The sequence below is a fragment of the Lepidochelys olivacea genome (assembly GCF_965140295.1).
Source record: "Lepidochelys olivacea isolate rLepOli2 genome assembly, chromosome: 11".
Lineage (NCBI taxonomy): Eukaryota > Metazoa > Chordata > Testudines > Cheloniidae > Lepidochelys > Lepidochelys olivacea.
The window spans coordinates 39307072-39330256 of record NC_140421.1 but is presented as its reverse complement, the minus strand read 5'-3'; the positions used below and the strand labels follow the sequence as shown (position 1 = coordinate 39330256).

At 40.8% G+C, this 23185-nt stretch overlaps 2 protein-coding genes across 5 annotated transcripts; one reads left to right on the top strand and one right to left on the bottom strand.

The window, feature by feature from the left end:
- The first annotated feature begins 19 nt into the window (after positions 1–19).
- Positions 20–9932, top strand: METTL5 (methyltransferase 5, N6-adenosine). 4 transcript variants are annotated; one of them, XM_084642591.1, is made up of 8 exons: positions 20–240; positions 4141–4263; positions 5094–5208; positions 5721–5902; positions 6468–6550; positions 6963–7014; positions 7904–7953; positions 9818–9932. In XM_084642591.1, exons 2-8 carry the CDS (start codon positions 4155–4157, stop codon positions 9869–9871), a joined length of 645 nt encoding a protein of 214 aa, XP_084498717.1. In that variant the 5' UTR covers positions 20–240; positions 4141–4154; the 3' UTR covers positions 9872–9932. The 4 variants fall into 4 exon arrangements, with proteins under 4 accessions (XP_084498717.1, XP_084498718.1, XP_084498719.1 ...); XM_084642592.1 differs by lacking the exon at positions 20–240 and adding an exon at positions 3112–3173; XM_084642593.1 differs by lacking the exon at positions 20–240 and adding an exon at positions 3180–3392.
- Positions 9586–22376, bottom strand: SSB (small RNA binding exonuclease protection factor La). The gene is made up of 12 exons (XM_084642589.1): positions 22222–22376; positions 16364–16438; positions 14368–14471; positions 14021–14195; positions 13676–13783; positions 13469–13569; positions 13182–13253; positions 13051–13093; positions 12334–12474; positions 11373–11559; positions 11065–11199; positions 9586–10030 (listed from the first exon to the last, which is right to left on the bottom strand). The coding sequence occupies exons 2-12, from the start codon at positions 16427–16429 to the stop codon at positions 9933–9935; spliced, it is 1230 nt and encodes a 409-aa protein (XP_084498715.1). The 5' UTR covers positions 16430–16438; positions 22222–22376; the 3' UTR covers positions 9586–9932.
- Positions 22377–23185: the final 809 nt, after the last annotated feature.

Genomic DNA, 23185 nt, shown 5'->3' with positions numbered 1-23185 from the left:
TCCTTCCCCTCCGCTTCCTCCAGGGCCCTGTCTTGGGCGCCGCCGCCCGCCTTGCTCAGGCACCCTGCTGCCTCTCACACAGCCCCTGCGCTGATGAGCACGTCCTAAGCAGATGCCACCTTCGGAGGAAACTTCCCAGGAACTCTTAGAGAGGGACACTGTCGTGTCCTTTAGCCCCATCCTCATGTTTGGCCTGGTATTTACAGCGTCTCTCATCTAAGACTCTCAGCGCAAAATAAGGTGAACCCTGGTTTCAGTGATATTGTGAGATAGGCGCTTAAGACAGAAGATTGCTTAGGGAGGTGCCTTGTGCAGGTTTCACTGTAATCGTTTAAGAAAAAATAATGGATACAAGTTTTGACCAAAATGATGATAATATTACCTCCTCTATGTGATCCTAGCCCATCCGAACTTAAATATATACTGGTCGTTTGGGATAGTTGTATCAGTTGCATTCTGCCATGGTATTTATGGAGAAAAACAATAGTTCTAGAAAGATTATACAAACCTATACTAATAGAAATGTTTTAATTATTTTTAATTTTCAAGTAAAAGCCATTTTGTTTGGATTTAAACATTGCACTGTTGTGATTGCTGAATGGGGCCCTTAATATGCAAGTTCATCCCTAGAGATGAATCTGTGTATAAACTTGCAGGATCTGGCCCCTGCCTTCAAAGCTGAAAGACAAAAATGACTAGAAACCAAAGTGAAACTGGCTAGCCTATTTTCAATGTCCACATTGAATGAAATGTTAACCGAGAATAAAAAGTAAACAGTAAAGCCACAAACCTGCAAACACTTGTGCATGTGTTTACTCACATGAGTAATCCCATTAAAATGATAAAGGCTGGATTTAGGCCTCTACTTGTTTTGTGAAATTGCTAGCATTTTTAGGCTCTTAAAAATAAAATAAATACATAATGAAGAAACACTCTTACTATTAAGTAAATGAAACCACAAATCAAATTTGAGCAGCCATAGGTTCCAATCCTTCAATTTACAATACAGAGCAGACTACTGCTGTATCCGTGTGGAGCTCTGCACTGTAAACTGCAGGAACAGGACTCTACATTTTTACAGATTAAGGGGGAAAGTCCTCAGGATTATAATATTTTTAAATTTACAGCTGTTGGCTGCAATATTTTTGAAGCAATATTCGCTCTGTAATTAAATTGACTATTGAGTGATGACAAGTTTTTTAAAAAAAAATGTTGCCTTAACGAAAATAGTCCTACATTTTATTTGGCCTGCCAAATAAACAAAACAAATAAACAAAACCTAACAAGGTGGATACTCCCTCTGCTGGTTTTGCAACATTATTCCTAGGGCTGTCCGCTTCTCTGCTTGGAGTGTTGTAGCTGCGTTGGTCCCAGGATATTAGTGAGGTGGGTGAGGTAATATCTTTTATTGGACCAACTTCTGTCAGTAAAAGAGACAAGCTTTCAAGCTACATAGGGCTCTTCTTCAGGTCTGGGCAAGGAACTGAGAATGTCACAGAGCTGAAAAAGATACTAAAAGATATTACTTGTTTCTCTAACTCTCCTGCTGGCATACTCCACAAGTAAAGTAAACTAATGCATCTTGTATTTTGGTACATTAGGAACATAAAACCCAAGTAATAATGTGCAATCAGCATGATATTTTTTCCACAGAATTCTAGGAAGGAACTGCAAATGAGTGTAAAAACATTTAAATCCAATCTATTAAAAGATGACAGTCTTTCTAATAGACAAAGGAGCTGCCAGTGTTTTGGTCACTAAAATCTGGTGCTAAGCAACGGCTATGATATGAAATAAAGAGATGGTTGCTAGGGAAATGGTGACCTGGGAGGAATTCAAATCTACCTCCTAGCTCTTGAGTCACTGCTTTGAAATACTGGAACTAGAATTATGTTGCAGACATTTATTGGTCAGTAAACTGTTGGGCAAAGAGAAAGCTGTACCTGACAAGTGTTTTGCAAAACATTGAACATTTGTACTTTGCTAGAAAAATAATGAAAAAAGTAGTATCTTGATGTATTTAACTCTAACAAATGTGCATTTGCAAGAATATGTACTCAGTTACAGGTGCATTCGCTGCCTTTTCCTATGTGTATCCTCAAAGAGTGGTTATCATGTATCCTTCACAAAGCCCAATTTCAATTCAGCTGAGAGAGAACAAACCAGCAAAGGAGGAGAGTGTTCCTCTCCATCTGCCAGCTAAAAGGCTCACAGGGTGATCTCTTCCATTTCTTTCTGCTGTGTCTAGAAGGAGCAAAGCAGGGAAAGATAAGGTGGGTGAGGAAATATCTTTTATTGGGCCAACTTGTGTTGGTGAGAGAGACAAGCTATGGTGCTCACACAGAGCTCCTCTTCAGGTCTGGGAAATGTACTCAGAGTGTCAGCTAAATACAGGTGGAACAGAGTGGTTAGCACAGGGGTTCTCAGACTGGGGGTTGATCCCTCAGACGTCAGGAGGTTATTAAGTGGGGGTTGTGAGCTGTCAGCCTCCACCCCAAACCCAACTTTGCCTCCAGCATTTATTTAGTCTTAAATATAAAAAGCGTGTTTTTAATTTATAAGGGGGGGGTTGCACTCAGGCTTGCTGTGTGCAAGTGGTCTCCAATAGGAAAGTTTGAGAACTACTGGGTTCGAGTAAGTACTTAACAGAGTGGTTCTCAAACTTTTGTACTGGTGACCCCTTTCACATAGCAAGCCATTGAGTGCGACCCCCCCCCGCCTTATAAATTAAAAACTTTTTTTATATATTTAACACTATTATAAATGTTGGCGACAAAGCAGGGTTTGGGGTGCAGGCTAACAGCTTGACCCCCTATGTAATAACCTTGCAACCCCCCTCAGGGGGTCTTGACCCCCCAGTTTGAGAACCCCTGACTTAACACATATTTCAAGGAACCATTCAAGGGCTTTAAAGTTTGTCTCCGGGGCCAACAGATGTTGGTCCAATAAAAGATATTACCTCACCCATCTTGTCTCTCTAATAGCCTGGGACACAAAGAGGACACCACCACCAATGCACACAAGAAAGCAGGAAGGGAAAGGTGCTCTGGGCAGGGTACAACGCTGCTAGTACCTGGGTGGAACTCACAGCGCTGGTCTCAGTTTCTTCTGTGGATGCATGGGGGACGGGTTAAACTGCTGCACTGTGTAGAGCGAAGAGGAGGTGCGCGGAAGTAGGTGGTGGGGTCTGCAGCAGTTGCTTGGCGGTCTCCGAGCCTGGGCTCCGGCGGGGAGCGGCCGGGAATGGGCATTGTGCTGGGTGCTGTGCAAAGACGCAGGAGGCAGCCCCAGGACAGGAGCGCCCTGCCTTGCATGCTTTGCGGCGAAGGAAATCAGCAGCACAGCTCGCAGCACCACGCTGTCCCGCTGTGAGGCTCCCCTCGCTACGGAAAGTACTTCGTTTGTGCGTGGTGATGGGGTTGTGGCAGTGACCCAAGTGGGTGGGCGATGGTAATCCACTTCAGTGGGTAGGGAGCGCTGCTGATGGGCAGGGGGGTGTCTGTGGAGTGAGTTCAATTTTGGTAGCCCTAGAGAGTAGTTGAGCCACTAGAGCCCCAGAGGGAGAGGATTCATTTTTCTGGCTCTTCAGACAGGTGAGGATGCAGAAAACCTGCTTCAGAACAATTTTTTTTAATTAACCTCAATGTTATTACAGTTAATATTTATATATAACTTTATTTAATCCAAGTCCCCTACTAGCATTAACTAATTAATGTTCACAGCACTCAATTTTTGTTCTGGGATAAATTGCTAAGTGATGGAAAAGGGAGTCAGCTTGCAGATACATCATATTTACATGACTTTTTCCAGCTAGATTTGCAGACATCACATTAGCTATGGGGCCTATGCATCAAGGCACTGAACATCTGCAGCTGCCATTGAAGTTAATACTGGAGTGTGCTCATTAGCCAAACAGGACTGTAGGGGGGCTGGGTTTGGTTTTTGCCAACTATATGATCTCTTAAGTCACACTTGTATGCTATATACATAAAAAAGTAAGTCTGAGAAACAGGTTGTGTTTTTTTCTAATGTATGTTTATTTTTAATTAGTTTTTAAAAGTTTTTGTATTTTATGTATAACTATAAGAACAATTGTAATAGTGCAAACTATGCCTGGTTATAAATTAATTTTTTTTTTAGTTGAATAAACAAACATGAAGAAGTTAAAACTTAAGGAACTAGAAAGCCGTCTTCAGCAAGTTGATGATTTTGAGAATCCAAAATTACTACTTGAACAGTATCCAACAAGACCACACATTGCAGGTAGAAATTAAACATAAAATTGTTGTAGATTCTCAGTTTTCTGGTGCCAAAACTGTATCAATACTTAAACTGTAAAAAACAATTTTTAAAAAATCTGCTAAATGTTTTTTTGTTTCTAGATGTTTATTTTGTGTGTCCTGAGAGAGTAATAAATTCATTAGAGGCTTTTGCATTATTGCCAGAGATAGCTTAAAGAGAAACACTAATGCATTTGTTTCAGTAAATGTCTCTAATATCTCAAACAATTAAATCTAATAAATGGATTTTAAAGTTAAGGATGTGGGTTGCAGAAAACTTTCTGATTTGTACGGATAAGAACTGTTAGTTTGCGTCAGGTATTAAGAACACAGAAACACGGCTCTTAGTTTTAATATCGATCTTTCAATCTGAGTAATTATAAAATACCATTTCCACTGATGAAGTGAGCTGTAGCTCACGAAAGTTTATGCTCAAATAAATTGGTTAGTCTCTAAGGTGCCACAAGTACTCCTTTTCATTTCCACTATAGGACCATCACAAACAAAATTTTCTTGTACACCTTTCATAATTACAAAGAATACACTGCTGTATATATGAGACCAACATGTAAGACCAATGATCTAGATTCTTTCTTACTCTTCATTTTTTTGTTTCCATACATAAACAAAGATGTGTATTTTACTGGGATCACTAGATTTGTGTATAGCTTGGTTCCTGTATAATCTACCATAGCCTATGTGTCCTTGCTTAATTTTGAATCTGCTTCAAAGCTTTCTGAAAGACAAAAGAAAATAATACATTGACTTGTCAACTGCCTATTTGTTCTTATCCTATAATCTCTTATTTTTCAGCATGTATGCTTTATACAATTCACAACACTTTTGATGATATTGAAAACAAGGTGGTTGCAGATCTAGGATGTGGTTGTGGTGTACTCAGCATCGGAAGTGTAATGTTAGGAGCAGGGTAGGTGTTTAACACCCAAGTTCTCTTAGTTTCTTTCCCAGTATAGAATTAAATGAGATAAGATTAAGAATGTGACCAGTGCTAGACTGTACTTAATTTAGGTAACTAAAAATGGGTGCATGACCACACATTTTAGTAGATCTAGCTCCTGTATGTGCATGCAAATAATGACAATAGGGGCAATTCCTCTATATTTAAAATAGAGAATTATTTATTAGAAACATCTTCATAATTTAGAAAATATTTTTCTCCAAACTATTATTCATATCCTGTTCAAAAAGTTAAGTAAAAAGCTTTACTACTTACATTCCTTTTAGTAATTTACTTCTAAAATATATCACTGTTCTAACTCATGAAGAAGATAACAGAATGTTCTGCTTTAGGCACCTCTCTCAGAACTTGAGTGGGAACAAATATGACTGTGTTTAGAAATGAGCCTTCTGAAAAGAAAATGTACCACATCTTTTTAAAGTAAAAATACTGCAGTTTGTTGATTGATTTTCATTTTCCAGGTTGTGTGTGGGGTTTGACGTAGATGCAGATGCCCTGGAAATATTTAGTAGAAATGCAGAAGAGTTTGAGCTCACAAATATTGACATGATTCAGTGCGATGTATGTTCTTTAGCTGCCAGAACGTCAAAAACTTTTGACACAGTAATCATGAATCCTCCTTTTGGTACTAAGCATAATAAAGGTTGGTGATTCTAAAAAGCAATTATAATACTCCTACTTACTTTTAAGAATGAAATATTATAAAGGAAATCTTCATCTGCTAACAAATTTTAAAAGTGGCAAAACCTTTGCTATTCTATATGGGACCTTAGAGACAGTTACTCCTTTGCCCATTTTGTGATGTAGCCATATCCACATGTGAGCCATATGTAAAGTCCTTGGTTAAGTTGAATCATTTCAGGAAATGGTGTTGAAGTCTTGATAATTGGCCTTTAATAACTAGTTGAACTAGTAGTTCTTTTGTATATTGCTGTATACAATTAAACTTATCTACATCTATGCTAGACACCACAATTAGGAAAAATATGGAAATACACACCCTCTCGTCTGTGCCTTTATTTACTCAACGCTGCTTTTCAAAATGTACAGGCTAGCAAGCATAACTGCAATTATTAGGTTTAAAATTATGCTATCCTTTCCCTTTATAGAAAAGTAAGGACACTTAAGCATGAAATTGAAGAATTTAAGACTTTAAATAAATGCAGACAAATAAGGCTTTAACTGCAGCTTGAATCCTCTTTTTACAGGAACGGATATGACTTTTCTGAAGGTAGCTTTGCAAATGGCACAAACAGCTGTATATTCCCTACACAAAACTTCAACACGAAAAGTAAGTCCTTGACTTCAGCCAATTAAGCACTATGCAGCTGTAAGTGGCACTCTAATCTTCCGCTGTTTCTGTAAAATCAAATGTGGATTCAGTAGCCAAGATGAACGCCTGTGCCTTGGGTGTTTGAAAACTAAGATACTTAATTTATAGTGCTTAATATTTGAGTGGGTATACATACATATTAAAAAAAAAAAGACAGACTCTGGTTGGAGTTCTGTCTTTGGAGCCTTAGTAATTACTTGGTGTGAGAATGACTTAAGGTATTGAAGCAGGAGAATGTAGATGTCAGATTAATACTTCAACTCAAAACTCAAGTACACTTAAAATATAAAACATCTTATTTTAATGGGGTTTCCTCAAAATGCCATAAACTAATTGGAACTAAGTTCATGGACTATTTTCTTATGTTCAGCATATTCAAAAGAAAGCAGATGAATGGAAAGTGAAGATGGAAGTTATAGCAGGTAAGATTATCTTGTACATACATATTTTTATAAAATGCTCTGTTAGTTGGTAATAGCCTCCAGGACCAGCTACTATTCAGATGTAGCATATAAGGAGCTCATTTAAAAATATGATCTATTGGGATGAAAAACTGGTAGATTGGGAAGTGGAGGGTAAAACAAACTACAAGGAGCAAGTGATAAAGAGGTCTAAACTAATGAAATAGGAAGTTTTGTAGATTCTTCTGCCCCCAGGACAAACACCTCTAATGATGAAAGATGTCCTGGTTGATCAGAAAGTAAAGCAAATATTCTGGATATAGTCAGGAAAAACTTCTCAAAAGTTGCACCAATTTGGTCTTAACTGGACAAGATTTAGTACTGAAATAGGAGCAGTTTTGTCATCAGAGAAGGCAGCAGACCCCACCTCAAAGCATTGTCAACAAGTTTTATCTTTCACTGCTCCTGCATTCCCTTAGTCCTCAATTTGAGCTGTCAATTTTTCTGATCTCTAAATTTTGGTGGATGTTTCAAGACTTGTGACCTACTTTAATGGTGTAGGAGTGAAGAATGTAGGGGGGAAAAAGACATAATGCAATATTTATACAGCAGTAGAATGCAGAGTTCCTTCATTGTCATACTCGTTTTGTGATGGTTATCTAGTAGCAACTTCCTTCTAGAAACAAACTTGCTAATATGAAAATGCCTGTTCTGGTATTAATGTGCATTCACTAATCAGGCCAGAGCTCAAGAACAGGCAGACGGAGACTGAATAAATGAAAAGCCAAATAATTTTAGTCAAGTTGCTGGCAACAAAAAAAGTGGTCAAGGTAGTACAGTACAGTTTGTTGAATACCACTGAGCAACTAAGTGATTTTAGTATGACAGGTGTTCTCTATGCTCTTCACAGAACTTAGATATGATTTACCAGCATCATACAAGTTTCATAAGAAGTCTTCTGTAAGTATTTTCCTAATCCCCTATTAAATTATGAAATTGTATCTGAAATTTAGAGGTAATTGGTTATTAGTTTAAGACTGAAATCTGAATTTAGTTTAACTTGCATTGGAGTAGTGCCTAATCATGTGCTGGACGCTCTACAAAGGGGTTAGAGCTGCACTTGTGACTCAGTTTAGTATTGTTACCAAACTCATTTGGTTTCAGGATTGATGTCATGTGCTTTGTTACAGAGCAAGTTAGGGTATAATTTGAAGTTGGTGGAGTAGAAACATTCCAGAAAAGTTGTCTCTAACCCTCTTCTAGATGGGTGGAGACCACTGTAGTTAGTACCTCTAGCATAAAGAATTCTATTGAAGGATTGTGTGTGTGTATTACATAACATTTAGGCTCAGATCTTGCCTAAGGTTTACCACACTGAGGCCCTGAATTAATCTAATTAAGACTTAGCAAGTGGGTGCAAGAGGCTACATGTTTCCATGTATCAAATAAGTTTACTGTCTAAACCAGAGGTGGGCAAACTACGGCCTGCAGGACCATTCTACCCAGCCCCTGAGCTCCCGGCCAGCGCAGCTGGCTCCAGCGTGGTAAGGGGGCGGGGGCAGTCAGGGAGCAGGGGGAGTTGGATGGGGGTGGAGTCCGGGAGGGACCGTTAGGGGTGGGGGTGTGGATGGGGTCATGGCTGTCAGGGGTCAAGTTGGGGGGCTTGGATGGGTCAGGGATTCTGAGCAGGGGCAGGAGCCAGGCTGTTTGGGGAGGCACAGCCTTCCCTACCCAGCCCTCCATACAGTTGCGCAACCCCCATGTGGCCCTCTGGCTAAAAAGTTTCCCCACCCTGCTCTAAACTCTTACTCCTACCTCCAATTGACTGGGGTGAAATCCTGCCCCCACTGAATGCAATAGCAGAATTCCATTTGACTTCAGAAGGGGCCAGGATTTTATTGTTAAAGGAAGGGTCATGGCTTTGCACGAGTGTGAGGGTGTACCGTGTATAAGGGCTGCGTGGACAAAAGCAATCAAGAGCTGGTGGGAACAGGTAGTTAAGGGATGGCAGAGTAGGAGACAACAGAAGCAGCAGCAAGTGATGTAAGATATGAGTTATAAATAAGGACCAAAACTTTGTAGTTCACAAAGTGGAAGCAGTATGTGTTTCGGGTTTGTTGTTTTTTTGGAAGGAGAGGAGATGATCACCTGGTTAGAACAGGCTGCATTTAGAGTGGATCCAAGGGGAACAAGGTGGATGCCAAGAAGGTTAAAGGGGAGGTCACAGAAGTCACACAGAGTGGAGGACCTGGATAAGAGTCTGATCAGAAAGACAGTATAGTTCAGCAGTAACCTGGAAATAAGATGCAAGGCTTGGATGAGACTAGATGTAACATGAAGGCAGAGTCAGAGACCAAAAATTGTAGGATCAGTGGAAGTTTTGATTGTGTACGTACCACTTGGAGTTGCATTTGGCTAGATATCTTCTCCACAGTGAGGGACTAAAAGAGTTTTATCCCACTGAAGCTATCCTTATGCTAATCAGAAAATAGTTTGACTATCTACAGACGAAGTAGTGTGCACATATCTGTGCTTTGACAAGAGTTCTGTCCACTAACATTAATAAGTCTGAAGCTAGCATTCAATGGTCCATGATTTTTAAATATGGAATTTTATTGGTGTTTTTCATACAACTTCAAAATTACAGTCAGATTCAGGAATATACCCTCCCTTTATACATTTGACTCAAATGCGAGAAGTACTGAGAGGATCAGACAGAATAAGCAAAACTATAAATATAAAAAAATACCCAAGTTGGCATGTTAAAGTAAGCATGCATCTGGGGGAAAAAAAAATTCACAAAAAAGCTTTCCTCTCATTACAGGTGGATATTGACGTGGATTTAATAAGGTTTTCCTTTGAAAAACTTCCAAACTGAGGACTGTCTTAAAACCTATTTAAAATGGATTAATAAAAACTCAGTGCTTTTTAAAACAGTATTACTGATCTCCAGCTCCATTTTCTGTTTTCAGCTGTTTTGATGCAGGTTCTTCTTTTTCAGTCTCTTCTAGTGGTCTTTTCTTGGGACTTGCTGGCCCTGTAAGAGTTAATATAGACAGACACTTATGGGACTAGTGAAGTTTGATACTACTTTCAAGACTGTTCCTATCCAGTTCAAGACATTCAATCTTTCAGGCTGCTACATATGAACAGGTTGCCTTGAAATTAGTACTTCACATATTGCCTGGGGAACAATTCCAGGTGATCCACAGCTACTATGTAACAATGATGCATCACCCATTCATTGCTTGTTTCCAGTGGCTTTGGACCACATAGCAGGGGGAATTAACTAAACAGGAGCACCCAGAACTTTTCCAGTCTGAAAAAAACAGGAACAGTATTGGTCATTTAGAAAGACAAGGTAGGTGAGGTAATATCTTTTATTGGATTAACAGAAGTTGGTCCAATAAAAGATATTACCTCATCCACCTCATCTCTCTAGTATCCTAGGACCAGCACAGCTACCACAACACTTCAAACAACGATGGAAGATACCATATTTTTCCTTTTGGAGTCAGGCACCAAATCTCAACAGGAAGGGAAGACAGCCCACAATATGGAAGAGTTAAGAACCACTGCTCTAGGCTATGGCTAACAGACAAAGGTTTCTTCTACCATACTGAGGTAAGGGTATTCATTTACTTGGAAAATGGTGAATGATTAATTTACTGTAACAGCTGTGTAGAGCTCAGCAAATGGAGGACTAAGGACAGTATCTCTTCACTGAAAGCTGCTTTGAATTGCCCTGTAAATGTTCAACTCTGCAGAGGAATATGTCCGTTTTTGTACCAGTTCAGTCCTTCATTTGACAGACCGCCACAGAGGCATCAGTTAGGTGTCCCTGTGAACATGACTAAATTTGAATGATCAAGAAAACTGTGCTGGGAGGGAACAAAAACTTTAATAGTATATGATAAACCATATTTTGCAAATCTCAAATTTCTTGAGCAGTTTCTAGAAAATACAAGAAACTACTATTTGTTCAGTCTTCTCTCTATACACACAGAGATTGCAAAGGGTTGCTTCGCAGCAGCATGCGAACTACACCCTCTCATACACAGAACAGCTTACCTGTTTTAGTGTTCTCTTCACCTTCTTCATCCTCACTCTCAAATTTTGTTTTCTTGCCCTGGAACTGTACTTTCCCTTTGTTCTGTGAGCCCTGGGGTACTTTGCCACCTCTTCCTTTACCTTTAAATTTGCGACCTGTCAAGTTGTACAAGATAGTTCAGGACCTTTTAAGAACCAAGCATTAGTCATTTACTGATCTAAAATCATACAACTCTGTGCATGTACCATCTGACAAGTTCACATTAATATAATAGAACTTCCATGAAAGTTATCCAAGTGGTATTCAAATTAGTCAGGGAAAAAGTCACCTTTTGCTTTCCATTTGTTTAATGATTCTTGCTGACCCTCCATGATTTTTTTCAATGCTTCTTTCTCTGCATCTCCTTCCAGCACCTCCCATATGACATCTTTGTTGCGCAACTGTAAGTTCCCATTATTTGCTTCTTTGGCTTTATCCAGTGCTTCTTTTGCATTATCCTTAAATAGGATAATCCCCTAAACACAGAAACAAGCACCCTTTGCATTATGGACTCTTGCCAGTGCAAAAGCATTAATAGGACTGTAGCTGGAGTGTCAGGTAGCCCCAGGTCTCCTGCCAGACTCAGATGCTGCAGTTTGCAAACTCATTTAGAATACATTTCTAGCCCATATGGTTTTGAAGATAACCTATATATTAACAGGTTTAGTGCTTCATCATTTTCAGACTCATGAGTATTAACTGACCTACAATTCATGTCAATTTAACATTTGAGCCTAAAAATACCAGCCCCCAGATTTTAAAAACCCTTAGATAACTGCATGTGCACTTCATATGGACAGTGATATGCTTAGCTAAGCACATAGATGGTTGAATAAGAAAAAGGCCAAGGTTTGCTCTGCATAATCTCTCTCTACTCTCCCAGCAATCAGTGATGTTGCATTTAATAACTGGTTTGTTTAATTGAGATCTTTAGTCTAGCCTTTGTTTTATGCAAACTTCCATATCAGTGTGCACTCCTCTGTGGCTCTAGGTTAGCATGTCCTTACTTTAGCCATAGACTAAGCGTAACTCCGCAGGAGGAGAGTCACATTAATGCTTTTACCTTTTATTCAGACCACTTTCTAATAGTAGTTAGTCTAGAAAGCTGAAGAAATAAACTAATTCTGCAGTCCCCAATGGAAGGTGTAGTATACCATTGCTAAGTTAACCATCAGGCACTTAAGCAGCATTCAGATACCAGACAAATTTCACACAGACAAAAGTAACATCTCATCTGACAGCCTCCTGACCTCCTTTGCCCCTCTGACAAAGTCTATCCATTTAATTTCTCCATGGTCAGAGAAAACTGCATGAAGATCTTCTCTGCAAGTCTGATCTTCTAGGTCGCCAGAGAATTTCAGCAAGCATCCTGTCTTTTCATCCAGTGATTTCTAAATACAAGAGAACTTTGTTAAAAAATAAGGCAGCTAGAATTTGAGATTTGCACTGAAGTCCAGAGTTTCAGGGAGCTGTATTAAGGAGACAGTATTCAAAAGATTGACGCAAGAGATCAGAGAAGAGATCAAGTGATACGGATCCAGCTGTATTGCCAGCAGGCCAAATATCTCGTACTTTTACACCAAAGCACCTCCAAGCACAAAAAAGTTTCTAGAAGTCTTGCATAGCATTGCTTTTTTTTCAGCCTTTCCAGACTCTCCATAGGATATTTACAACCCTTGATACCCATGCGCCACTAGCCCTGGAGGCTGAAACCCCAGTTTGTGAACCTATGCACAAATACTGTCAGTACCACTAGAAGTGCTCATCCGTGCCATTCTCCCACACACACACCCTCCTATACCTATGTTAGATCACAGGGTTACTCTAAAAACACAGGGTAGAAGTAGGTTTACTACTTATCAGATATATGAAAGCATACAGTATCAAAACAGACTTGACAATTACCAAAGTAGATTCATTGTAACCTTGTTTATTCTACCCTTCCAGACCATTCAAGAGGTACATACCATTTCAGCATCTTCTGCTTGCTTCTGTTTTTCTTCTTTCTCCCTGTAAGAGTTCAGATCAGAGTTGGTTAGAATATAAATTATCTAAAAAAGGTAAGGTGCTTCATTTATTAAACAAGAGCCTAGCTTACTGTTTTGCCTTTGCTTTAGCCTCTACTTTGTTTTGTTTCCTCTCTTCATTCTTCTTTGTAAAGTACTCCTCCCTTCAATAAAGGTATAAATTAAGTTAATGCAGCCTATAAAAAAAGCCTTTATTTTATTGAGAGAAGATGGTAGTAGCCAAATAAACTTCTAGCTCTAGAACATCTTTATAATTTGAGACTGTTCCAGAGGAACAGCAAAGCCTGCACAAATCAAGCAGTATTGGACCTATATGGCAATGCAGGTATCTGTTCAAACATAAATGAAGTTGACTTACTTGAAAAGCACAATCAGCTCTGTGTCTTTGTACTTTTGGTTTGGTATTTCTGTGAACTTCTTAGCAGATTCAACACTATCAAATACTGCAAAAATTGATCCCTATTGAATAATTGGGGAATATTAAGAATTAAATAGATTAATGGAATGTTCTCTAGTAGCCTGTTTTTCATACCTTGCAAAGCATCAGTTATTGTGATACAATTACCTTGAACGTTTTACTCAATGTTCTCCTCATTTGAATGTTTTCTACTGAGCCTTTACCTTCTAGCCATTCTTTGATATCATCAAGTGTTGCATCTGTTGGAAAGCCTTTCTGCAAAGTAAAATTGAACTTCCAATAATTACATCAAACAGACTATGACATTCCAATTAAAGAAAGTATCATTACAAACCAGTATGGTGACTGAAAAATACAAATCAGTTGCTTAAAACTTATGCTACACCTCATTTTATATTAAAATAAACCTAAGCAATAGAATCAGAATTTCATTTGGGTTAAAGCCTTTTAAGTAATAAACTGAAAGTAATGCAGTAGAGTATGAAAGCTTACAATATATACAGATCTGTTTTTAATTGCATTTTTATACTGGTCATTCACTTCAGGGAGGGGTTTGCTTGGAGATCTTCTGATTTTAGTTTTGTCTTCACTTATTTCCATAAGTCCAGCTTTAGATTTTCTCAGTGCTTCTACTATAACATTGAAGTCTTTTGAGAGACTGCTTAACCTATGGAGAAAGAACACAGTATATCAAAACATGTCCACATACTCCATCCCCAACATTACTCAATCAGGATTTGAGCTGTACATACAGACTGAGGACATATGGCCCCTAATTCAGACAGTATGGTAATTTGGAAGGCACCCAGCCACCAAAGGTTACGTGCACTTCATTTTACCTGTTGAATTTGATCATTATTTCTAAAGGCACCCAGCCATCATCCAGTTTGACCTGCTCCTTTAGGAACTTGTCTCTTGGTAGATTGTGATCACCAAAATAGTACTGCAAAAATAAAGACAGATTTGTCCTAGACTGTTGAAGCATAAGATAATTTGATGGAGACTTGATGCAGTAATGAACTAGCCAATGGAAGTTTGGCATGCCCCTTTACACCAGTATCATAGGAGTTATCTTTAACTCAATTATGCAGATATCTAAACTTCAGAATTTCTAAATTCTCCATTTAACTGAAATTCCTCCAAATCTAAGTGCAGGTAGCTGACCATCTAAAGAGTGATCTTGTCTAGTGGGACAGTAGTAAAGAGTTTCAGACACAAACAAAGTCTATGGCCTTGGCTGAGCAAATACATGGAGACTTTTGTTCTGATAGCATTTAGACATCAACCTGATCAAATTAGTCTGATTACTAGTCAAAGTTGGTATCCTGATGGCTTTACATTTTAGTTTAAAAAAAAATATGAAAGGTAGCATTTGTCCTAGTAGGATACCATCTATATGGGCCATTCATATCCCATTCAGGAAGCTTCTAATTAGCTTTTATTTTGGAGGTTTTATTTTGCCAGTTTTACTACCATTCTCATTTCAATTGGACCCAGTTCAACAATCCACAGAATGTTCTGCTCCTTCAAGGATTTGCCTGGCCTACTTTGAATTAGCCAGCAGAGTTGTTTGTAAGGGCAGACTCTTGCTACAAGTGATAATCCAAATGTCAAAACATTTTATGCTGCAAGAGTCAACATGGAAATATTTCACTGATCATTCTATACCAGCATCAGTTATATTGTGCACATATTAATCAATCAATTTATACTTCTATGTGAATTTAACCTACCATTGTTACATTACCACTGTTGATTTCTCATTTTAGTTATGGCAGTTCTCCTCCCCCCCCCCAGCATTAACTCTGAATTTCACAACACTTCCAGCATTACTAATACACGAGTGGATTAAGAAAGCACTACAAGGACACTTCTACTAACCTATTATGTCTACTACTTTCAAACTTAGTTTTTAGACCTTTACATCTTGTGATGAGGAGATAAAGATAGTTGATGCCTTATGTCCAAGTCTTCTTTAGTCAGTAATTCAAATGTATTTTTTCCAATTAAAAAAAAACAGAATTACAGGGTAGTATAGGACAGTAGTTCTCAACCAAGGGTACATGTACCCTGGGGGTACACAGAGGTCTTCCAAGAGGTACATTAATTCATCTAGATATTTGCCTAGTTTTACATCAGGCTACAGAAAAAGCATTAGTCAGTACAAACTAAAATTTCATACGACTTGTTTATACTGCTCTATCTACTATACACTGAAATGTAAGTACAATATTTATATTCCAATTAATTTATTTTATAATTCTATAGTAAAAATAAGCAAGCAATTTTTCAGGAGTAGTTTGCTGTGACACTTTTGTATTTTTGTGTCTGGTTTTGTAAGCAAGTAGTTTTCAAATGAGGTGAAGTGGGGATACGCAAGACAAATCAGACTCCTGAAAGGAGTACAGTAGTCTGGAAAGGTTGAGAGCCACTGGTATGATATCACAGCAGATAAAAATCAAGACACTGAAGAACTTAAATGTAATAAGTAGAAAGCTGACATCTTTACAACCTTGCTCAGACTATAACATATTAAATACCTTTCTCTATTTGCATCCATAGGGAATGACTCCCAAAGTTGCAATAAGAGAAGTTAATATTTTGGTTGAACAGTCCCTAAACTTGCCAGTTTGTAAGGTGACTAGTATTTAAGTTGTTAGTAAATTCACAGAATGAACACTGTCATAGAACCACGGACAAGCATTTCTAGAACCAGTTTTGGAAGACTGAAGTTTAAATACTAGGTTTAGCATTTTTGTTTAGAATACCTAAAAAGATTAACAGTTTAGCTAATGAGAGAAACTGATTTAGCATCCAGTGTTAAAATAAACATACCTCAATTTGCTGACAGATTTTGTTTTCCAGGTTAGACATATTTTCACCCTCTCCATTTTCAGCCATTTTGGCCACCTGTATTCACAAACCGGAGTTTGATATTACTTAGTATTGTTGCTTCACCATAAACTTTGCAAGAAACTAGAAACTCATCAAATGAAATCCCTAATTTTGGGCAACAGCCAGATCATATAAAATGTATGAAGAATATCAAATTTATTTAAGACATCTAATCAACTTAGAACATGAACTCAGAACCTTAGTTAGGAGTTAGTCAAAAATGCAAGATAAATAAAATGTGTATGAGACTTAAAGTATCAAATCAACATGCAGCATTATCCACTGTAAAAAAACCAAAGCAATTTCACTTCTTCCCAACAGTGATTTAGAGAAACAAAGTGGATAAGGTAATACCTTCAGGTCTGAAGAATAGCTGTGTGGGGCTCAAAAGCTTGTGTCTCTCACTCAAAGAAGTTAGTCCAATAAAATATAATACCTCACCCACCTTGTCTCTCTTAATATCCTGGGACAGATACAGCTACATCTATACTGCATACAACGGTGATTTAGGCATTTAGCCATCTAGTGATTAGAAAACTTCATCACAGGGGAAGTCTGATGCCATCATGTTGACACGAATTTTAATAAAATCCAGTCTCACCCAGGAGGTTGTGGCCTCAAGAAAAACCCTTGGTGGTCACGTGACTGCATCTGAGAAACCCTGGGTTAGACTACCTTTTAAGGAGTACGATGAAGTTATTTACAATTCCTAATCCTGCCTCATCTTCCAGTTTGAAAGAAGCTGGTCATTGACTACTCTGAAGAGGGAAGCAGAAGCATCAGAGCACCGTACAGTAGAAACCCAGCTTCTTCTGGTGCTCCCTATAGAAAGGGGTTTGTTCTCCCCTATGAGGGCTTGTCTATTGCACTGTTTGCTCAAGGTATAACTCAAGTGTTGCCTGTATAACCCAAATTGCATCCATACAAACTTCTAGCTCAAGTTAAGTGGTGCTTTAAGCTCCAGCTGGGCTAGCTTCTTGTCAGGGTTATGGGTTGAAAGCTCAAGTGCTGCTGGCACTGAAGCTAGTAATGCAGTGAGAATGCAACTAAACACTACACCTAAACAAATACTTTGTCCATTTTCAAGAAGGGTAATGAGATCTGGGGCAGTGGCGGGATGCTGAACAGGAACAAGGATACAGAAGTAAAAATTACCACATCCAAGGTGGAAGCCAAACTCACAGTTTAATGGGACCAAATCAGGGGGCCCAGATAATCTCCATCCAAATGAACTGGCACATGAAATTGCAAGTCCATAGCAAGAATTTTTAATGAATCCATAAACTTGGAAATCAAACCTTATGACTGGAGACTTGCAAAATACAGTACCTATATTTAAGAAGGGGGCAAGTGATCTGGGAAACTACAGGCCCTTTAGTTTGACCTCAATTGTATGCGAGGTCTTAGAACAATTTTTAAAAGAGATTAATTAAGGACTGAAGTAAACAGTAATTGGGATAAAATACAGTACAGTTTTACAAAAGGTAGATATGCCAGACCAACGTGATCTCTTTTCTTGAGAGGATAACAGATTTTCTATACAAAGAAAATGCAATAGGGCCAGTCTTCCTGGACATCTGTAAAGCATTTGATACAGTTCCACATGGAAAATTAGTTAAATTGGAGAAGACTGGGATTAATATGAGAATTGAAAGGTGGATAAAGAACTGATTAAAGGGGAGACTACAATGGGTCATGCTGATAGGTGAATTGTCAGGCTGGAGGGAGATTACTAGTGGAGTTCCTCAAGGATCAGTCTTGGGACCAATCTTATAGAACATTTTCATTAATAACCTTGGCACAAAAAGTGGGAGTGTGCTAATAAAATTTACCGATGATAGAAAGTGGAGATTCGCTGCCAATACAGAGAACCAGAATAGCCTAGTTTTGGATGACCTTGCAACTGGACTTATAGAAATGGGATGAAATTTAATCGTGCAAAGTCATGCACTTTGTGACTAAAAAAACATTTCTGCTGTAAGCTGGGAATGTAATGGTTGAAAGCAACAGAAGAGAAGAAAACCTTGGTATATTGGTCATTACAGTATGATGAGCCACCAAATATGCTGTGAGAAAGGCTAATGCAATCCTAGGATGCCCCAGGCAAGATATAGCCAATAGAGATAGAAGTGTTATTACCGTTATACAAGGCACTGGTGAGACTATATGGAATACTGTGTGCAATTCTGTTCTCCCATGTTTAAGAAATGTGAATTCAAACTGGAACAGTTGAACAGGTGAAGAGAAGGACTACTAGGCTGATCAGATGAATGGAGAACCTACCTTATGAGAGGAGACTTAAGGAGCTCAGCTTGTTTAGCTTAACAAAACAAAGGAGGAGGGAAGATCTGATTGCTCTCTATAAATAAATCAGAGAGATAAATACTAGGGAGGGAGAGGAGTTATTTAAGTTAAGGGCCAATGTTGGCACAAGAACAAATGGATAGAAACTGGCCATCAACAAGTTTAGGCTTGAAATTAGATGAAGGTTTCTAACCATCAGAGGAGTGAAATTCCAAGGGGAGTAGCGGGGCAAAAAACCTAACTCATTTTAAGACTGAGCTTTATTGGAGGGGATATGATGAGATTACCTACAATAGCGTATGAGCTCTCTGTAACGGTTATTAGCAAATATCTCCACCAGGTGGAGATGGGATACTAGATAGGGCGGTTACTACAAAGAACTCTTTCCCAGGTGTCTGACTGGTTGGTCTCAGCCACATGCTTAGGGTCTAACTAGTCACTATATTTGGCATCCAGAAGGAATTTTTCCACAGGTCAGATTGCCAGAGGCCTGGGGGTGGGGAGAGGTGCCGCCTTCTGCAATTTGGGAACAGGTCACTTGCTGATTTGAACTAGAGTAAATGATGGTTTCTCTGTAACCAAGATTTAATGACTTCAGTAACTCAGAAGTTATGGCCTTTCTGTAGGAGTGGGTGGGTGATGTTCTGCAACGCACATGAGGTAAGCCCAGATGATCATGATGGTCCTTTCTGGCCTTAAAGTCTCTGAGAATCTGTAAAGGTAGCATACTAATGGGTGCATGGGTGTGTTATTGGTGTGTTAAGACAACACGTAAAGAGGTCAGAGTTAAGGTTACATTGTGGAGATAGCACAAGAAGAAGAAAAAAGAGTTAAGTTATGCCTTTTCAGAATGTGAAGAGTGGCTGAGGTAGCACTGGGCAATCTTACTCCTTAAGAAAGTTATTTAATTTCTGTGTTTTAAAAAAAAAACAAATTCCTCTGTGTACTGCAGCCCAGTTCTCTTCCTCCGCTGTCTCTAGCTCCTTGGCTATGATTTCCCTGGCCACAGAATGCACTGGCTGCATGCTACTCCTTTCACAGGAGTAACAAACATAATACTCCACTATGTTAGTTAAAACATGCTGATCTCAAAATTTGCAATTTCATTAGGGATCTCTAAAAACTAAAAAGGCATAGTTATGCCAGCATATACCTTCAGCACAGATGCATCTACACCAAAGGAAGGGATTTTTTCCATCCCTGTAGAAACATCACCTCCCTGAATGATGGTTGATACATCGACTGAAGCATTCTTCCATCAATATGGCAGTGTCTACACTGAGGGTTAGGTTGGCATAACTATGCATGACCAATGTAGCTATGCTGACTTAAATTAACAAGTCTTTATTAATCCTTCCATTTAGTCTACTCCATATTCTTTCATTCAACTGCACTTTTAAAATCTTGAGTCTGTAGACAACCTTGTTGTGTTAGGATAGGTGCTTTTACCACGATCAAAAATTAGTTGATGTTCCTTGACTACTTTTTCAGTCTACACTTGAAAATGGTGCATGAGCAACAAGTTCACATTAAGGCCTCATACAGAATTTAATATGCAGACTTGATGTGCACTTTTGGACAGATTCTGATTAGAAACCAGGATGGGGCCTTTTATCTGGGCAAGCTGCCAATGGTTTTATACTAAAACAGTTCTGATAGCAAACACGATCTTGTCATGTCAATAAATGGTTCAGGCAGATCAGAGGAGAAAATCCCATGGTCAGCCATTACAGCATAAAGCTATATGGTAGCTGATTGGAGTTAGTAAGGGCTGGTCTACATTTACATTTTACCAGGATAAGAGTGCCTTGTACCACACAGATTATTTCAGTTCCCAAACCAGTATATTCACTTTTATACCAGAATACCTGTGTCCACGTTAAAAGGGGCCCAGGGGCTGCTGCTTTAAGATATACTGATATAATTCAAGTTGTAAAGCTTTCTGGTTTAGACAAACCCAGATTTACATTATCCAAGATGACAGGTTTCAGAGTAGCAGCCATGTTAGTCTGTATTTGCAAAAAGAAAAGGAGTACTTGTGGCACCTTTGTGGATCCACTGAATGCATCCGATGAAGTGAGCTGTAGCTCACGAAAGCTTATGCTCAGATAAATTTGTTAGTCTCTAAGGTGCCACAAGTACTCCTTTTTATTATCCAAGATTGTAGAGATTCTTTGTTGTCCACTCATCCCTGCCTAGCAGGCTCACGTCTCAGGCTATATTGTATACTATAGCGAATGCGATTGGTTACAACCAATGCACTTAGGTCCCATCCACACTACTAATGAAGCTGTTGGCATAAAAGGGATTCAACTAACAGTTTGCCTCCCAAGAGTAGACTAGCCCGACCATATTGAAACACTATTACTAACCAGCCAGTGGTTAGACAGAGGCCTAATTTTACTCTGTAAAACTGAGTCAGCATACACCCTTGTTAGAGTGTTAGCATTAATAGCTTTCTAAAATGGCTCAGGCTAATACGTTTACTCCCAGAGCATACAGGACATGAGATTGAGATCCAGCAGCATTATTAATCACAGAAAGATAACAGCCAGGCTGCCATATGAAATACTAAAATCAGGGAAATAAATGAAGAGTCAAAGTGGGCAACATCTGTGACCCTGTTTGCATTATAAGCACTGATACAAGCATATTAACCTTAGTACTTAGTTTAGTTTATCTGCACTACAAGGGCAAGCATGTTAAAGCAGGTGAACTTGAAGCTTCCTACCCCTGCTATGATCAGTATAGCTCCACTAGAGGTAATATGGCAGGAGCACGGGTGCAGAAGTTAGCAGCAGCCCTTGGGGTGTCAGCCACCATGTGGTTTAGACCTAAACCCATCCTCACCAACGTTAAACAACATAGTTAAAGCTCTCTCGAGGGGCAAGTGACCAGTCTACTAACGCCACGCAGGGCTCCCCCACGGCTTCCCCACCACAGCCCCAGGGGCTAGGCGAACACACGGTTGTCGAAGATGCTTCTCCGCGGAGCCCAGTAGCGCCGAGACGGCCCCAGCGCTTCCCCTGGGGGCGCGCCGTCGTTAACCGCGCACCAGCCCGGCGCTGCGCGGAGCTAAAGTGACGCTCCCGCTCGCTGTTTGCACAGCCAGGACTATCGGCCCCGGTAGTGCCGTTTGGCCGCACGCCGCTTCAGACCCGGTTAGGTCTCTAGCGCAGCCCAGGCCCGCCGCACCTCTTGGAAAACCCGGCAGCGCTGTACGAACAGCGGCCCAGGCCCCGCAAGGGGGCCCTGGCATTGGCCCGGGGCAGAGCCGCCGCAGGAAGCCGCGTGAGGCAGAGACCGAAAGCTCAGAGCCGCGGGGACCCGCCAGACCGCACGCAGCCGCCACCGGCGGAAGACCGACCCCAGCCCCCGACCCCGGGGTCTCCGCACGTGGGGCTGGTAGCGGCCCGGGCCGGGGGAGACTCTGGGCGACGCATAGCACCGGGGGCGGCAGCTCCAGGCTCCCGTCGCGCGGCTCAGCCACAAACCTGCCGTGGACCCCAGCGAGGGCAGCACCGCACGCGCTCGGACCTCCGGTTCCGCCGGCCCCGCCCTCCGCCTTTAAAAGCTGCGCTGAGCGCTCGACGCCAGTCCGGGCAACCCCAGCATCCCCCGCGAGCGTGCGGCTCCCAGGCCCCGCCCCGCCTCACGTGGGGCCGAAAGGAGGCGCAGCTTCGCAGCGGGCCGCCTGCGAGGCGGGTTCCGCTCTGCTGCTGCTGCGGAGTCAGCGAGGCTGGTTCCAGGCGCCTGGGGCGGCCTATCATCGCCCGGGCTCCGAGCCCGCTGCGCCCCCGCGAGGGAAGCTGATGCCGGGCTCAGCCCCGCCGTCCACTCCGCACGGTCCCGGGGGGGCGCCCTCCCTCAGCACAGGCTGCCCAGCCCTGCCTGACCCAGCCTCACGGCGGGGCGCGAACTCTGCCTCAGCCTCACCGTGCCTGGCAGGGCCGGCTTCCTTGGGGTGGACGTGCCCCGAGCTAGTGCCAACAACGGGCCCGCTCGGGCTACCCTGGCGGGGGCGAGTTGGCCCACTCGCTGTGAAAACGCCAGTGGCCCCTTTACACGAGGGTTGAGCTGACTCGCTGATAGCAATCGTGGGGAATCTCTGCAGAACTTCCCTGCTCTGGCCAAGGCCAAAATACGTTGTGTGAGGATGATGCAGCTGAGGCATCCAACCCCGATCCCTCCGTGACTGCAAGGCCTGAGAGAGGCGTTTGGTTTGAGAAACCCCCAAGTGCGGGTAGGATACAAATCGCCAGCCACTTAGTAACCCCTTATGCCATTCTCAGAACCAGTTTTTTTGTTCGTGGGCTCTTTGCCCTCCAGGTCCCTACCCCAGTCTAGTTGATCTTTCATTTAGATTTAATTCAGGAGTTGCCTGTAGTATTCTATTTACAGTATTTTCCTGCAGTCCGTCTCATGTCTCATTTGTAAGTGCCACAAAGTGAGGAGTTT

Coding starts and splice junctions, on each gene's coding strand:
- METTL5 (XM_084642591.1), top strand. CDS start 4,155: ATGAAGAAGTTAAAACTTAAGGAACTAGAAAGCCGTCTTCAGCAAGTT. Junction 4,264..5,093: donor AACAAGACCACACATTGCAG/GTAGAAATTAAA, acceptor CTTATTTTTCAG/CATGTATGCTTTATACAATT. Junction 5,903..6,467: donor TGGTACTAAGCATAATAAAG/GTTGGTGATTCT, acceptor CTCTTTTTACAG/GAACGGATATGACTTTTCTG.
- SSB (XM_084642589.1), bottom strand. CDS start 16,429: ATGGCTGAAAATGGAGAGGGTGAAAATATGTCTAACCTGGAAAACAAA. Junction 13,254..13,468: donor GAGCTGATTGTGCTTTTCAA/GTAAGTCAACTT, acceptor CCTTTATTGAAG/GGAGGAGTACTTTACAAAGA. Junction 12,475..13,050: donor AAGCAGAAGATGCTGAAATG/GTATGTACCTCT, acceptor TCTTGTATTTAG/AAATCACTGGATGAAAAGAC.